This window comes from Bactrocera latifrons, unplaced genomic scaffold, assembly GCF_001853355.1.
Source record: "Bactrocera latifrons isolate USDA-ARS-PBARC rearing strain unplaced genomic scaffold, ASM185335v1 scaffold_84, whole genome shotgun sequence".
NCBI classification, from domain to species: Eukaryota; Metazoa; Arthropoda; class Insecta; order Diptera; family Tephritidae; genus Bactrocera; species Bactrocera latifrons.
This window is the reverse complement of record NW_017537534.1, coordinates 897,160-915,603: the sequence shown is the minus strand read 5'-3', so window position 1 is coordinate 915,603 and position 18,444 is coordinate 897,160. Positions and strand designations below refer to the sequence as shown.

At 38.7% G+C, this 18,444-nt stretch overlaps 1 protein-coding gene across 10 annotated transcripts in view; it reads right to left on the bottom strand.

Moving 5' to 3' along the window:
- Positions 1-18,444, bottom strand: part of LOC108977110 (trichohyalin) — a 115,712-nt gene that overhangs the window by 3,765 nt on the left and 93,503 nt on the right. For 5 of the 10 annotated variants that reach the window (XM_018946633.1, XM_018946634.1, XM_018946629.1 and 2 more), the window contains 10 exons: positions 17,951-17,983; positions 15,510-15,548; positions 13,811-13,927; positions 6,273-6,455; positions 4,293-4,613; positions 3,745-3,933; positions 1,046-2,758; positions 745-975; positions 251-693; positions 56-190 (listed from right to left, as the gene is read on the bottom strand). In XM_018946633.1, the coding sequence (XP_018802178.1) occupies positions 56-190; positions 251-693; positions 745-975; positions 1,046-2,758; positions 3,745-3,933; positions 4,293-4,613; positions 6,273-6,455; positions 13,811-13,927; positions 15,510-15,548; positions 17,951-17,983 (3,404 nt within the window). The remainder of the gene's footprint in view (positions 1-55; positions 191-250; positions 694-744; positions 976-1,045; positions 2,759-3,744; positions 3,934-4,292; positions 4,614-6,272; positions 6,456-13,810; positions 13,928-15,509; positions 15,549-17,950; positions 17,984-18,444) is intronic. The other 5 variants (XM_018946635.1, XM_018946630.1, XM_018946636.1 and 2 more) reach the window with 5 other exon arrangements.

Genomic DNA, 18,444 nt, shown 5'->3' with positions numbered 1-18,444 from the left:
GAAAAAGATTTCAGTGAAAAAGTGAGTAATGAGCATTATTCCACTTGTTACATACTGTTGTAAGTCCATAATAGTTTTCTCCTTGGCGTTCTGTTCCTCTTGCGACATTTGCACCAGTTGCAGTAACCGTTCGCATTCGGTGGTTGCCTTTTTGTGCTCCTCCTTGGTGTTTTGCAGTTCCTTAACGCAGCTGTGCGGTAAAAGAAAGTGATGTAATATACAGTTGTTTTGATGATGTTTGGAAACCTACCCTTCAAGCTGTCGCTGTGTGTCCATGAGCTTCTTGTTAAGCTCTCCGGCTGCCGCCGCACCGCCACCCTGCGTCTGCAGAGATTTCTCCAACTGGTCCATTTGCTCCTTTCGTTTGCGCAACTGCACGTCGAAATCGGCCATTTTCTTCTCTTTCTCCTCGATATCCTTGCGTTTGGCTTCGATCTGCTTGCGCTGCTCCTCGATGATCTTGCGCTCGCTTTCCGTGGCCTTGGCTTGGTTGTCGATCTGTTTGCGCACCTCTTCCAATTGCTTATGTTGTTGCTCCAATTGTTGGCGCTGCACATCGGTGGCGGCTGCGCCGGAAGTGCCCGCTTGCTGCAGTTGTTGTACTTGCTGCTGCAACATCTGCACCTGTTGCTGCAGTTGTTGCACTTGCTGTTGGGAGGTCTGCAATTGCTTCGACTGCTCCTGGTTGGAAAGCTAAAAGTTTATGGATTAGGAGAGAGCTTCAGATACTGCTGGTTTATTCACCTGGCTTTTTTCAAGTTCTTGTACCAGCAACTCCAGCTGCTGTTGGAAACGGTCACGCTCTGTACAGGCGGCCTGCAGTTCTCCTTTCACTTTCTCCATCTCTTTCGTGACTTCTTGAGCATTACCGGACACTTGCTGTTGCTGCTGCTGTTGTTGTTGTTGCTGTTGTGCTATCTGTTGCTGCATCTTTTGCATTTGTTGATGTTGCTCCTTAATGTGCTGATCCATCAACTGAAAAGTAGATTAATTAGTAACAAGCCTATAAAATGGAGGAATGTAAGCGATCAGAGCTTTAGTTTACTTGTATGCGTTTATGCATTTCTTGTGCGGCTTTGTCGGCCATTTCGGCGCGACTCTTCTCAACTTCAAGCACCTTGCGCCACTGTTCGACCTCTTCGCGATTGGCGCCACTCGCTCCCGCTACGGCACTGGCGGCCTGTAGGGCTTTTTCGGTCTCTTGTAACTTCTGTTGCAGCATCTGGATTTCTTGTTGCATAGCTTGCAGTTCAGCAGGTGCCGCGGGTGATGCCGGGTGACCGTTGCGTAATTTGCGGTTCTCTTCACGCGCCTTTTGCAATTCGGTCTCGGCATTTTGCAACTCCTTTTGGAAATTCATCAATATCTCCTGGCTCTTTTCGAGTTGCAGCACCAATTGCTCGCGTTCGATGGCCAATTGCTTGCAATCGGCTTCCAATTTCTGCATGTGCTTTTCGAGTTGTGGATGCGGTTTGTCTGCGCCATTGCGTGCCGATTGGCGTAGTGACTCCTTCTCGGCCTCTGCCTTCTCGAGTCGATCGTGCAGGCGGCCGAGTTCGGCAGACATGCGTTCGAATTCGATGCGCGTCGATTCGTTCGCTTCCTGCTGTTTGGCTAAATGCATCTGCGCTTTCTCCAACTCCTTGGCGAGGCGGCCCGCTTCGAGTTCGGTGGCATCGCGCGACTGTAGCGCCTTCTCGAGGCGATCGCGTAATCGATCGATTTCTTGGCGCTCGCCCGCCGACATCGATGCGCGCACCGACTCGCCAGGGCTGATGGCCGACTGTTGCTGCAGACGCAATCGCTCCACCTCCTTCAGCAGTTTCTCGTGCTTGTCACGTGCCTTCTCGCGCTCAATATGCGCCCGCTCCAATTCGCTACGTTGTTTCTCTTGATTGGCAAGTAGCTTAGCAACCTCGCCCTTGGACAATTCCAGTTGCAGGGTGGTCTCATGCAGTTTCGATTCCATATTTTGTATTTCATTCTCAATCTTTTCATACTTGTCTTTGTATTTTTCAAACGATTCGGATTCATATTGTGACTTGCCACGAATCGTTTCGAGTTCCATAAGGGTTTTGTCCAATTTTTCACGGAGACGCTCATTTTCTTCCTTAAGGCGACGAGTCTCGCGTCCAAATGTATCAGTATCCTGGAGTTTACGTAACTCCACTTGGCTCTTCTCGTAACGATCGCGCATTTTCTCCAATTCAACGGCATAGTGCGCAGCCTCCTCTTTAGCCGCTTCCACGCTGGCGCTGGCTTTGGTTTGTGCAGCGTGTGCGCGCTCCAGTTCATATGTGACACGCTCCAACTCCGACTGCAAATGCTCTTTTTCACCTTGCGATCGTCGCAAATCGGTTTGTATTTTATCGAAACGTTCTCGATTGTGCTCGAGCTCAACACGCGCATTGTCTTCGCTCTCCTTGGCTCTGCTCAGTTGCAGCGCGGCTCGATCGCAGGCTTCCTGTAAGCGAGTGCTCTCCTCTTGTAATTTGCGCAAATCTTCCCGCGCCTTCGACGCGGCTAAAGAGGAACGCTCTGCTTCGACTTCCAAACGTGCGCGATCAGCTTCGGCAGTATCACAACGCGACTGCAGTCGATAAATTTCATTCTGTGCACGATCGTACTTCTCAAGCATCTTCTCGAATTCTTTATTGGAGGTGTCTTTCTCATCGATGAGTTTCTGACTAGCATAAAGTGCCTTGTCCAGTTTCTCTTTAAGTATCTCCACTTCGGTAACAGCGTCGTCACGCTCCATCTGCAAAGAAAATCATTAGCGCAAACCAAAAATTACCGCCGTTTCCATTCTACTAGAGTACTTTTCGAGTATATGATGTATATGGTGCATAAATGTTTACTATTAACGGTTGTCTAATGTTAGAACACAATTTACAAACAGCCAATTGGAAATCTCAATGCATGCGAACCGAAATGAAAAATAATAAATTAAAATTTTGAAGCCAATTCGTACAATGCGCTGTTTCATGGTATGTATGTATGCATATGTAGTAAGTAGGGAGCTGAGAGCGTTTCTGATTACAACCCTTTAAAGACTATTTTTAAATCGAACAAATGAAACACCTCAGGCCTACGGAGCACAAGTATTCATCCCAAATCGATAAATAACCTGTTTCACTTACTTTTGTACTTCTTCGACATTTAACTCGTGCTTTTCTCGTGTCGAAGAGAAGGCACTTACTTGAGCAATGTTTTCACCAACAGAGATTTTGTTTCGTTTAAAATATTTCATACACGAGATCCGAATTATATTGTGCTAACAGTAATCGTGTGGTGGTTGAGACGTGTGACAACAGAGACATTTTAAAAGCTATGTGCAGACTTTTATTTTAATCTATATTGAAACCTGTCAGTAGAGGACATGAGTTATCGAGGAAGATTTGACTAAATAAACTCGAAACACTGTGCTGCATTAGATCTTTTGAAGTTATAACGGTATTTTAACTGTCGAGATCGTTGACAGTTCTTGCTCGGACAAAAATCCGGGTGCGCTTCAGTTATGTGCAAACGGGTCTATTTTTGTATTTTGGTTGCCGCAAAGACTAACAATGACGAGTTATGTAATCCTTCTCATAGGTTGAGCATTCGCACAATATTTTAGCACTTAGAGCAGGGAGTACGGAGTACGGAGAAGACGCCAGCTACCCGTATGTAGTGAAGTGCAATGCAGTTGTGAATGTATATATGCATGTGTAATTGTGTGCGTTTGTTGCCGTATGGCATTACCTGCAATTTTTGTTGTATGGTATGTGACTTTTCATAACGCTCCTTGAGCACTTCCAAATCGGTTTGCATCGCCTCCTTATCGCGGGCCGCTTTCATCAGTAAAGTTTGCGATGTCTCGGAGCGTTCTTTGAGTGTTTCCAACTCATCTGAGAACTGATCCCGTTCTTTTTGTATGCGTGCTAGTTGCATCTAGTTTAGTGTTTTTTTTTATAAAATATTCATATACTTGTATGCTTGTACATATATATATATAGTAGGTATATATACATTAACAACATTAAGGTTACGCCATACACATACATATACATAGCATAGGTTGTGGTTGTAAAGGTAGCAGTTGTAGTTCTTATAAGAGGGAAGCTATAGTTGTAGTATATTAGTAAGTACATACAGACATACTACACATATACTGGTATATACATAGTGGCTATATTAGTATTAGAGTTTCAATAGTATTGCCTAAGAGCACGCGTCGGCAGTGGTTATGCAGATACAACGACTATGCAAATGTGTTTGTGTGTGTAAGTGTGTTGGCTTGTAATGCATACCTGCGTCTTCTCTAATTTTTCGCGTATGCGGTCCGTGTCGAGCGTGAGCGTTTCGCGTTCCTTTTGCATGCGCGCCGCCTGTCCCAGCGCCTTGTCTAGCTGCGACTGTAGGTTGTCATAGTCGTAGGTGAGCTTTTCCTTCTCGAGTACCAAGCGTCGGTTTTCAGCCACCGATTTGTCGAGTTTCTCCTGCAAGTGGTCGACTTCGTTCTGGGCTTTATCCAATGAGTTCTGCAGTTTTTCTTGCTGCAGTTGTGCCTTGCCCAGTGTGGCTTGGGTTCGCTCCATCTCTTCCTTCATCTTCTCCACTTCAGAGAAGGCCTGAAAGGGTGTTAATTAATAATACATTTCATTTTAATTGTATAATGGATAAAACTTAATTTAAAAATGCTTATTACATTTAAAACTACATCCGAATCTTACGAAGGTGACTAGTACTCTATATTTGTAAGGGTCTAACTTGAAATAAGCACATTATTTCACTTTTAACAACGGCTACTTGGGAAAATGGTCGGTCCTTATGTGACAGAAGTGCTTACTAGGAACATCTCATTCACAGTTTCTTGTTCAATTCGAAAGTCATAGGAGTGCAGTCTCTTTACCAGATCTGTGGCTGCTAGAGGGTATCAGTCTTCCGGCACGGTGCACGGTGCACGGGGCTCGCGGCTCGCTATATAAGTGTATGTATACACAATTTCATAATAGTTGCCTAGCGTGGTAGTATCTCCGCCGCAATGTGAAAATTGTGCTTGACGACTTTAACGATAGGGTGGGAAAAGAAAGTATCTTCGGCAAAACAGTTGGTTAATTCTACCACCATGGCGAAACATCGTCAATTGGGTTGAGGTTTATCGAGTTTGCCGGAGCTAGAATTACGGTTGTCTATCGGATCTATCATGTGATGGATCGGATGCATCATGTGAGCCAAAAAAAGAAAGAGGGCGAAATGCGGAAGTAAAAAGAGCTTCAGCAGTATTAATACCTCAAAACTCCAAGAAAGTATTCGGCGACTAACGTAAGGTTTCAGAAGCGGAGTAAAATCCAAAAGGGTGAACCACTGATACTTCTTCAATATATACAATATAATAGTTTATAAGGGTGTACAGTTGTTCTGCCTTTTCAGATTGAATAAGAAAGTAAAGCGAGTCTGGTAGTGAACGAGTACAAGCAGTCATCGCATACCCGTTTTCGCTCATACGACTATCAACTTTATCAGTATTAACACTGTCAACAACTCTTGGCACCAGGTGCTACCTTGGAAATAGGCCATCGAAAATTAAATTCCTCTCTCGGCGAACAACAAACAAACTCTAGAAGTCCCTCATCATTCCAGAAATGCGATATGGTGCAGACTCATGAAAAATGTTATGTGCAAAATTTATGGGACTATGTATAGTACATCTGTTGGCAATGACAAATATCGCAGTCGATAGAACGAGATATCCGCCATCATTGACATAGTTCAGCGAATGAAGAGACAGCAGCTAAGCTGACTAAGTCATGTTTCCGGGATGGATAAGAACATTTCAGCTTTGAAAGTATTCGATTCAGTACCAGCCGCTGGAAGCAAATGAAAAGAAAGAACCTCACTCCGGAAAGATGAAAAGACGGGCGTGCTATTGTAAAGTCTAATCCAGTAAAGATGAAGAAGAAGTTCGAGTTGAAATAAATTGCACTATACAGAAGCGGTCAAATCATTAATTTAATAGATCCTTATATCGAATTTTCTTTTCCATTTCTGAAGAGTCCTTAAGTAAGTAATTTTTGAGTTCTATTTAATTTAAGTGTGGAATTGATTGATGAATTTAACCACTTATAATAATGTTAAAGTGAACATTTTCTCTTCATATGAAATAAGTTAATAGAAAGAATTTCGACGACCTTTCTCTTGATCCGTACCAACTTTTGTTTAATTAATCTTAAGTTATAATATGGAAAAAATTTACGAATGAATTTAAAACAATATAGATGAATACTTACCCGATCCCGATCAGCATGTATACGTGACACCCCTCCTTGCACTTTCTCCAGCTCCTGGCGCAAGCTTTCTTGTTCACCTTGTGCATTCTCGAGCTTCGCTTTAAGGCGATATACTTCACCCTGACTCTTCTCGAGCTTCTCCTGCAACGCAGTCGCCTCTTCACGAGCACGCTCCGCATCCGACTGAAACGCGTAGAAGGGGAGAGGAAAACAAAAAACTGAATTAATTGTTATTATCTTTCATAGACACTATACTATTTTTTTTTTTGACATGACAATTGCACAAGAGGATTTTTCGAACAAACTACTAGAAGTTACTTCGATCTTACTAAAATGTTAAAAAATAAGAAAAACGAATAAGAGAGATAGGTGTGATAATGTCAAAATGTTCAACTATGAGATAAACATTATATATTGTATGGGTGACTTATAGTTAGTAGTCAGAAGTGATAGAAATGGAGAGTGCGACATTTTCGTTCTGTTACTTTATTTGAAGTTTGTTTGAGCACAAAATTATTTAGTTCGTGAAGTCAACGAATGTAAGAGAAGAATCGTGATAGTACAACAGTTTGTTTTATTTATGACGTGTCGTGTCGCAGTCTCGTTCTCCATCATTTTTGATAAACTGTTATGTACGCAAATGGAAACACAGAACGTTTAAAGCGTCACAACAAATGCATTTGGTGACGAGGCGAAACGAAACGGACACGAGCAATGCAATGACAAAGAAACGAGTGACTTTTGGCATTTGTTAGACTCTATGCAATATATACAGAGGTGCGCTTGCGTGCGTTTTATGAATTCAATTTATGTTTGAGAGGAGATATGGCACGATTACAGCTGCGAGCGAAATAAAAACACAATAATTTCTTTCAATATAATATGTATGCTTTAGCGAGAGAGCGATGACATCGATTTGCTTCAAATAAACACAATACTCACAAAAAATTATCCAAGCTAAATAAACATGATCCATTTTTGCGTTTCGATTTACACATTCTTTCAATACGTATACTTAGCAAGCTCTATTTGCACTGGAACAATCAATTTAAGAGCGTCTCTCGATTTTTTATGATACTTACAGCTAACATGTATACCATAACTGTATATTTATACAAAAGTTTTTGCCCAAAATAGTTTACTGGGTTTTACTTTTATAGGTCGGTCATTTCTAGCTATGAAAATGTAACCGCATAAGCATTTAATGTAGCAATTGCCCTTTTCTTCAGTTTATATGCGTAATTACGAATGAATGCAAAAGGAAATAAGAAACGATACTAATAAAAGCAACAAGAAAAAACTTTAACTTCAGTTTCAATGCAACTTTAATACCTTTCAAACTAAACAGTTGCCAAATAAGAACTTGATTCTGATCGTTCATAGTGTATGACAGCTATACACTTTAGTTGTTCGATCTAGGCGATTCTGACAAATGAGCATCTTCATGAAGAGAAAAAGTCAGGTGGAAAAGTTCAGATGGATATCTCAAAAACTGAGGGACTGTTCGCAACATGGCTAAATCACTTTTTCCACAAAACCAAGTCATATATCATGAATAGCACGTTCAATATTGACTTCATGAAATATGCCTGTTTTCTTGCTAAAGACCAATGACTTCAAATAACCCCACAAGAAAAGGTGTACTTATGTTACGTCACAAATTTTTGAAGGTCATTCAATGCCACATTTCTTGAAATAATCGAACCTGAAGTTCTCCACAAAAATTTGGTTATCATCGATCTATACCGTTCTTCATGGACAGGAAAGATGTCACCAGTTTCATTTCGAAAGTAGTACGGACCGATGTTTCCACCAGACCAAAAACCACACCAAACTGTCAATTTAGGTGCATGTAATGTTTGTTTATTAATAATTTGTGGATTTTCTTCGCACCAGAATCGAAAGTCTTTTTTTTTAACGCAATACCTAATAATAGGTTGTGATGTGAGACAGCACCAGGTCTTGAGAACGTCTTGGAATCGACAAATTGCGATCTTCAGCAACACTTGTTTGAACGGCAGCATTATTTTCATTACCTCGAGCGGTTCTTTGTCTCATTACGTAAAGCAAATGTATTTTCGAATGCGCGATTTCCAAGGATTGAAGGCGTCATGGAAGGAATCCTACGGAATAGCCCAGGTGCATGCTGTTTGGATCCTCTTTTATCGGCCTTTTCAGAAAGGTAACAAAAAAAGATCGGGGCTAATTACCCTTCATTTGAGACTCTTGAGGACTTCCACGAAAAATTTGGCGTCGACGGTTTGTCCAGGAGCAACAAATTCATGGTGGATGATGCCTTTGATATCAAAAAAGACAATGAACATCGTTTTCACTTTGAATTTGCTCATTCTTCCTGGAAATCCAAAAAGCCCTGGCGCTACCGAAACACCCCACTTTTTGCTAAAACAACATCTGGGTAAGCCTGCTTGATCGTCATCCTATTGGTAAACTCGGTATATATACATATGCATATATTTTATAGGATCTCCGAAGTTTCCTTCTGTATACAAACGTCACAGCAGTTCAGGGTATAAAAAGGGGAACCATTTAACTGTAGATGAATTTCAATGTATTTGAGAGTTCAACAATTGTGGAAATCTAACCTTCTTCTCTACTGGAATAGACACCGCTTACGCGATTATAGCCGAGTCAATAACAACGCGCCAGTCGTTTCTTCTTTTCGCTACGTGGCACCAATTGGATATGCCAAGCGAAGCCATGCCCTTCTCCACCTGGCCTTCCAACGAAGTGGAGGTTCCGTTTTCCTCTGCTTCTCCCGGGGGGTACTGCGTCGAATACTTTCAGAGCTAGAGCTCCATTCGGACAACTTGACTTAGCCGCTGTCTTTTCACTCGCTGAACTATGTCAATGTCGTCATATTAATATCTCATACAGCGCATCGTTCCATCGAATGCGATATTCGTCGTGGCCAACGCGCGAAGAACCATAAATCTTTCGCAGAACCTTTCTCTCGAAAACTCGCAACGTCGACGCATCAGTGGTTGTCATCGTCCAAGCCTCTGCACCACATAGCAAGACGGGAATAATGCGTGACTTATGGAGTTTGGTTTTTGTTCGTCGAGATAAGAATTTACGTCGTCTACTCAGTCCGAAGTAGCAATATCATCGGCATACGCCAGCAGCAGTACACTCTTATAGAAGATGGTACCTTCTCTATTAAGTTCTGCAGCTCGAATTATTTTCTCCAGCAGCAGATTGAAGAAGTCACACGATAGGATCGCCTTGTCTGAAACGTCGTTTGATATCGAACGGCTCCATTAAATCCTCCCGGATAATACAATAGAATTGAAATTTCACAGCTCTGGTTATAAAAATATACTACACCTCCCACTCTATGGACTTAAGTTATTGCTTTGCTGTTTGAAGTCAGAAGGGCTCAGATCTCTTCATTATCTCTCAAAAGAGTATAAACTTTTGCTTTCTTAATAGTTTTTGTTGATTAGAGCTCCATATTTCTAATAGATTGTTATAAGAGATCTATAGTATATCTACCTAATAATAAACTCATACCTTAGTCACTTTGACCCGACAAAATCTAATACATGTGAATATAACGTTAAGAAGAAGCGTTGTAGTGTTGATTATTCGAAAAGCAATTTTTAACTTGTATTTTGAATGATTGATGTCGAATGACCCGAATAATGATCCGCGATTATTAAAACATCATTCTAAAAACCTTTAAGCTTATTGAAGCTGGATGATTTAAATACAGATGACTATGTGTTGTATATTTAGTATTTACAGGGCTTAGTAGTAGTAGTAGTAGTTTCGATTCGCTTAAATTGATTGTTCCAGTTATAAAATTAGCAAAGAGGTTTAGCAAAAATTCAAATAACAAAGGCGTCTAAGGCAAATTTAATTACTTTTGCATTTTAAATTACTAATCAAGTAAGTATATACGCAAAAGCTAAGCGTAAGCTTTTACGGAAGCAAAGACAACTTCATAAAGTATTTTCGAAAATTGTTTTGAACAAAATAATGGTTAGTAAATGTGATATAGACAGATTTTATGGAACATCGGATGGATGTACAAATGCACGATGTATGTATGTATTCAGGAATTTCGGTACGTTTCAACGACACTATGACATGTCTATAATACGAATTGAATACGAATTATACGAATGTACGAACGTTGGTTGTATTTATAAGTATGTTGCATGTTAATAACGAGTATGCCATGTATTTAGACTATATGTATATATGTATGGTATGTATAGAATGCAAATTGATATACTCAAAAACGAGGATTTTGAAACTTTGGATACTTGTTGTTTGCGATTTTGGAAGCAATTACTCACAAAACGTTTATCTGTATCGCCCTATAATACGATATACGAGTAGATACGAGTACGAGTATGAACGTAAGCGCAACACGGTTATTTGAATTGTTTGAAAATAACCATTAGAGAGAATTAGTTAAGTTTACATAATTAGTATTTAGTAGTTAAGAGTAGTAAATAGTAGTAGCAATAGCAATAGTAGTTAGCACTAGAGCATTAGTAGACAAATAATAATACTTTATTTTTTTCTAAAATTTATTAAATACTTTATGCATTATATAATTGTGCTCATGAGAGTGTGTAACTGTATGTGTGAGTGTGAGTGTGCGCGAATGAATCTAATGATTTTGGTTGAGATTTCTCGCGATCATAGTCTTTTGATGGAGTAATTCTCCAGAGGTAACAGCTTTTGTCAAATTTTCGCACATTTTTCTTTATGCATATCGGCAATAACTTCTATTATGCAAGCCGATCGTTTGTTAACAGAGTCTACAGCGTAGTTTTTGTTGGCTAAGCGCGCTTCAGTGCTTTACCTGCAGTAAAGAGTGAAATTAAAAGTGGATCCCCAACTATTATCGGAGTTTTCCTTAAGTTAATCTGGATTGGACCAACCATATGACTTAGGCCACTCCCACACTTCTCAACCCAACTGTGTTCTGGTTGAAGTTTAAAATTTCGAATTATCAATATCAACACAATCCCTCAAAACAAAATGTTTCATCATCTCATTCGCCTTAAAAAGCCAAATTCTTTCTTATTTATGAATCTATGAATCTGCAACAAATACTATTTAAAAGCCATTTAATTGGCTTACTTGGTGTTAGGAAGTTTTAATTTAAAATTGTGAGGATGTATTAATACTCTTCTGTGACGAATTATGGTTATGAAGGCAGTGTGGATAATTCCAGTTGCCTGATGCTGGTACCGGGAACTAGATCAGGTGTACACGGTTGCAAACTGATAAGCAGTTCATTCCTATATACTCCTCCACTAAAAGCGATTTCACCTCATAAGCTACGATCACTTTTAGTGCCGCTTGACCATCGCTGTTTGCGATAGTTGCGCAATAGTCTGAACAATGACTGATAGCGAAGATTTCGGCATTGGGATGGATAGTTTGTTGTGTTTTCGAGCCGTTAGTGTACCATTGAGTAATGCTCTCCTCAGTAGCAGGTCGAGCCTACTTTAAATTTCTCTGGGAAGTTTAAGGATGATTTTCATCATCCAAGCCTTTGCAAGAGCTAAGACATATAATCCTTTGCCTGTAAATGACTTTATTTTTTGTTTTCTCGAAACTAACGGTTTCCGGGTACGCCAATCTCTTATAATCACTTTTTTATACCCTGAACAGGGTATATTAAGTTTGCCACGGAGTTTGTAACACCAAGAATTAGGGGCGGATACCCTATAAAGTATATATGTAAATGATCAGTATGTTGAGCTGAGTCGATTTAACCATGTCTGTCTGTCTGTCTGTCTGTATATACATATACGAACTAGTCCCTTAGTTTTTAAGATATCGTCCTGAAATTTCGCGACCTCATTTTCTCTTCAAGAATCTGCTCATTTGTTGGAACTGCCGATATCGGACCACTATGACATATAGCTGCTATACAAACTGAACGATCGGAATCTAGTGCTGGTATGAAAAACTTTTGCATTTGACAGGATATATTCAAGAAATTTGGTATAGATTATTTTCTGAGGCAACAATGTAATCTCCGAGAAATATTTCAACTATAGCATATAGCTGCTACACAAACTGAATGATCGGAATCGAATGCTTGCATGGGAAACTTCCTCACTTGACGATATATCTTCACGAAATTTGAGATGGATTACTGCTTAAGGTAATAATATAATCTCTGAAAAAAGCTTATAGCTTCCATACAAACTGAACACATAGTTACGAAAAGAAATGCACCTGTGAAGTGTATATTACTTTTGGTGCAGCCGAAGTTAACGTTTTTTCTTGTTTTATTTCAGCTTTACTATTCTACAAACAAAGAAACTTTATTCCATACAACAGACTCCTTCAAAATGGTTCTCCTCTTGGTCTTAGAACTAAAAAAAGTCAATCATTAAAAAATATTTTTGTGCCACAAATCATTGAATGAGAGTATTTATTATACTTTAGGGTGTATATTAGCGTGATATGAAGAACGTGTGACTAAACAAGAAAAATGTTTACTTCAAGCTATAATACCCTCCACAAATAAAATATCCCATGTAGGATTAGATTTCGATCGATTAGTTTGCAAGGCAGGTTACCAGGTATGCTGTAGTGCTCCAATTTCAGCTATTCCGACAGATGAGCAGTTTCTTGGAGGAAAAGCACAAAAACAAAACTTATTGAAACTGTCGTTTCGAATAAAAAGTTGAGAGTTATGAGCATTTTGTGTAAACATTTAAAGAACTTCCGTAAAACCACAAGAGACTTTTCTGCTTTATGTCCATTCAGAATTATGATTTTTGACATAAGCTGTACATCCGGCGGTGATTTATTTGATTGTGGTGTGTACTTGATTGAGTGTGCATGTATTTAATTACTCTCCATTCACTTTCGAACTCTGTCGATAACAATGTTATATGTTTTTGCTGTGCATGAATCCGATTACAACGCCATACATAGGTGAGTATGCAGTGAAGCTTTTGAATGTTGTCTTCTGATATCTGCAACATGGAACACACTAGCAAGAGTGTACAGTGTGAGTAAACATTTTAATGTCGGATTTGTTTGTGTACGTAATGTATACGATTAGTTATTTTTGTTGTTGGTAGAGATAATTGATTTTAATTACAGTTAAGTGCGAAATTATTTGTACATTGTATTATATATATAAATACTTATATATAGAAATAACTAATAACTGAAAATCACAAAGCGTTTTGCTTATCATATGCAATCATTTTCCATATTAAATACAATCAAACCAAATCAAATCGAATCAAGTCAAATCAAATATTAACACCACTTTCAAGTAAAACTCTTTTGAATGATCCATTTCGATGAAGTCTAATGTTTGTATGTGTTAATGTGATTAATATATGTATGTATGTATATGGTGTTACAGTTAGTTATATATTTATATACTGCTACATATACGCATATAAGTACGTATGTATATATATGTGTGTAATGGAAATTACTTCGAAAGAATGCAATTGCTTCAATTCCGTTAAATTATATATGTATATTGTTGTACAGTGAGTTGTATATAAAGGTTTTCGTACCTGTGTGACGCGGAGCTCGGCCTGTGTTCGCCTCAGTTCCGCGGCCGCCTTGTCGGCGCGCTCTTGTGCCCGGTCCAGTTCTTGCGAAGTCGTCATTGTTGTGCGGCCAAATGTTGTCTACGCGCAGGAACGAAGATAATAACATTAGTATAATTTGAGTAAATTTATTTCTATTTAAATGTAATATATATATATATATATATATGCAATGGTCCATTAAGGAATAGGATGCGTGCAACATTTTGTACAGCAGAGAATCTGTGTGGTTGACAACAATGCATTTACAACACAACATTTATGAAGTATATACCATGTGTTCGTAGGAGTGTGTATGTGTGTGTGTGTGTGTGTGTATGTACATAATTATTTACAAGCGTATACTGTAGACGTCTGTACTGTAAGCTTCACTTTAAACATTACCGTTATACGATTTTGGAATAATATCTTATTTTAAATAAAGTTTAAAAATACGTAGTTGAAAACTCTTCCATTTATCACAAAATATTTAGCTCATTGGTTTAATTCAATCGAGTATCCACATTTCACCACGCAATCGCGGTTATAAGGAATTATGCTATTTATTGCTAATCTTCCTAACGAAAGGACGTAAGCCCTGATTTAAGAAGTGTCATACATCGATTAATTAAGCCGGCAGGTGCATTACTGCGAAGTGCGCTCTAAGCCTGGGGGAAGATGGATATATAAAGGAGTCCGAACAATGATTCGCTGACACTCCTCCTTCAGCTGCATTACTGCGTTGCAGAGGCAACTTGTGGTGACTTTTTCTCAATCTAGGAATGCTATGTGAATGGGGATGTTTCGAACCTAGTTGGAAAGGCTGGAGTAAAAGTTTGCTGTAAAGAGCTTTCCGCCAATCTTAGCTTTACGCTACTAGAAGGACACCCTTACCCGCTCACACCAGAATGGGAACGAGTGAAATCTTCGATTGCTATCTCTGGGCCTACAGATTTCGCGTGCGCTTGGCAAGCGTTGGATGTCGACCAGTCTCTGCGCGGCCGCAAGATTCTCTTGGCCTAACGTATAATGGAAGAGACCCTTAGAAAAGTACATCTTGCCGCAATAGTAGGAGTTCTTACTTAAAATTGTCTAATAAGCATTCAGCAGTAGTCACACTTTCGGCAAAGAAAGAGACATAGCCGAAACTGACTTTAGCCATCTTCAAAAATTTGTGATATGCTCAAAGCTCTTTGTCTATTTATGAGAACCTTATGATCTATTGCATAGGAGTTTTAAGCACCACAACGGACCGGCGTTCTAAACTGTCCGAACGAGATCCCTGTTAGGATCGACCTCTTAAGCTAACCTAACCTGACTTAAGTAGGTAAGTTTGGCGAGCTTTTTTCAGACAAAATTTCAAGTGGAATGACCTGGAACAGGATAGATAATTCAAGAAATCCATAGGAGTTTTCTTGCAATATGAGTCCTGTATAGCGGTTAAGGCCTTTAATGTATCAGGTATGGAATGAAATTACATTAAATTTTGCTTAAACTCGTCCACATAAACCTGATAGCATGCTCAAGTTGAGAGCCCTTTAGACAGATATGCGCATGAAACGCTTGGTTTGAATGGTACAAATGCAGCGGGTCTCTTACGGTTGGATCTTCATATGAAGCGTGCGAACTGTATGATTTCGAGATGATGTATATGCGCAAAATATATATTGAGACTTTGACTTACCGATAAGCGTCCCGATTCGAGCATTAATTTTTGTACAGACTGAAAAGTATTTGAATATTATTACAATTAAAAAGTAAATCTTTGCAAACACTATTTCTTTAGCTGTGCTTTTAACAATCAATATATGAATGTACGCATGAGAGGCCTTTGGTTGTGGCATTCGAAACTCGGAATTTAGCAAAACTAAGGTGCTGGGGTATTGGGAGCAGTTCGAGCGCTTAGGGCTTCGGATAACTAGCGATTGTTAGCTGTTTTTGTATATACTCTGCTAAATGTAAATGCAAATAATTGCAGTATACAATATATAAGCATAATAATTGTGATGGAAAATTTGGAAATTTGAAAAATTTATTTTTTGGAATTTTTGCAATATTTTCGAGCATGCGGGCAGTAGCCCGAAAGTAATTCTTGTTTCCATGAACTATCTGCGAAAGCTTCATATTAACAAAAAGGCATTTATATGCATACAAGGGATATGGTTCCAAACAGTTTTCCAACAACCGATATCTAAAGCTTTGTTTATGTTTTGAACATTAGTTTTGAGCTTAGCTTACAGTTATTTTTTTAACATATCTCTGGAGGCTGCCTCCACTGGAGCATCACTTTCTGCCTAAACTACTAAATATTTTGAATGAGAACTTACAACTTTGGAACTTGTTTAATGATATCATCTTGTTTAGAGTTTCTCCAGAACCCATTTTTACGCTTTGCGTAAGCTAATAAACATTTTGATCTGGGTTGCGAAGTTTTCAATTTAAAAACTTACATTAATAAATAAATTTCAAGTTTTTAATCTCGAATTAATTCGGTAGTTAGGATTAGAAATAAAAAAAAATTTATTTTTAATGCAATATTTGGAACCCTGATCTTGAAGGACAGTTCCCATCATGAAAATCGTAAGTAATGCTTGTTATAATTCCATAAGGTTAGCACCGGAAGTGGAATCCATAAATGTATGTATGTTGTTGTAATCTCTTAGTCCTCCAAAGAGTGTACTTTGAAAGTTAAAGGACTACCTCACTTTTAATTACTTTCTTGAATCCATATCCATCACTATATCAAGCTTAGCATTACGCTCCAAAAAATATGTTACAAAGGGTGATCCACGTAGAGGAATTTTTTTCAGTAGCTGTCATGTTAGATTTGTGCAGTATTTCTTGGTATTTCATCGTCGCCTGAACAACGTTTACAAATCGGACGTATGGAGCGATTTGGCGCATTTTACGTGAAGAATTTAAATTGAAAACGTACAAAATAAAGCTTGTGTAAGAACTGAAGCCTCTCGCCCTTTTCGAGCCACATCGGTCCGCTCTATGGGTACTGGAAAAGTTCCAAGGTAATCTGACGATTTCGAGCCCAATTTGGTTTAGTGTTGAGTACCTGACTCAATGGGTTTGTAACCAAGCAAAATTGCCACATTTGGGACGAAGTGCAACCTGAAGAGATTCAAGAGCGGCAATTTTATCCAAAAAAAAGAAGTATTTGGTGTGGTTTATGGGCCGGTGGAGGTATCGCTCAACGGATGGACCATCTGAGACGACAGGAAATAGTCTTCAGAAAATAGATGCCAAAGAATGTTATTTCGAATGGTAATTATCATTCCCCACTAAATTAGAAGATTCTGTGTTTTTTCTTTTAAAAAGAAGGGAGCCTCGAAACGGATCACCCCTTATAAGTCAAATTTTATCTTGTTTCTTTCTTGCAAACAAAAATTTCTGTTAACTCGCGTCTGTGTTTTGTGAAAGTTATGAACAAATGTGTCTTTAGTGTATTTGTGTATTTGTGTATGAGTGTGTAAGTGTTGGTTTTAGCATTCTGTCCAATATATATTATATATAACTGTCTGATGCAACGAATCTGTATGAAAATGTTCTTTTACGAGTACATGTGTTTGAGGTGCAATACGGCGTATATACGAGTATGTATGTATAAATATCAATTAATTGCATATAAATTTCGGCAAAGGTTAAATAGTTCTTAAGTTTTCGTAAAATTAGAGTCCTGCCCTATTTGTTAGTACACGAAAAAAATTGTGAACTTTTATTCATCAAAACAACAGGAATATTTGTAAATACTTTTAGCAACTACTAATTCTCTATATACAGTGCAATTAAGCATGACATACCATAGCCAGTTCGTAATTGCTCACATCGCTCACATATGTAAGTACTCGCCGCGATTTACTCTCATTCACTCTTATGCGATTTCAACGCATGAACTGTAAGCGCAAAGCAACGAGTGAAAGTGTAGTCACACACGACTAACTGTTCGAACATTCGGCGACACCCGGTTTCACTCGCAGTTGCAGGTGAGCAGTTACGAAGTCTGTTATGATCGGTAGCGTGATCGTTTGAACGGTTTACTTAAACTTTAATGCTATTCGTGAGCTAAACTTAATTAAAAATGATGAATTCTTAGGGATTTCATAGAAAAAATCTTACTTTATGTAGTGTGGTCTGTTCTTCTAGCTGCAGCTATTATGGTGGTAGTTATAGTAGTAGGTGGTAATAGTAGTAGAACATAGTTGTAGATACATAGGTACATAGGTGGTTGAGTGGAGTAAATGTGTACATGTAAATAATAATAATAATAGCACAGTAAAAAACGTTATTGCTTCAAAAACACACATGTATATAGTATATAAGTAAGTAAATTGAGTATTATTAGAGGTATATATAATATATAATATATGCAGGTAGTATTGGTTTCATATCTTTATAATAGTTTAACACCTAAGTAATTACTATAGTTTTAGTAAGTAGTTGATATCATTCGATTCGGTAATAGATTGAGTATGCATTAATGTAATTAGGCTAGTATTTCTTTGGGGTATAGAACATCGAACGCATAAGTATTTATATGGCATATACATAAAACTATAGTTAATTTTACGTTTTGAGAAATCAAGAGCAAGAAAGAGCCCCTAACCGATTGT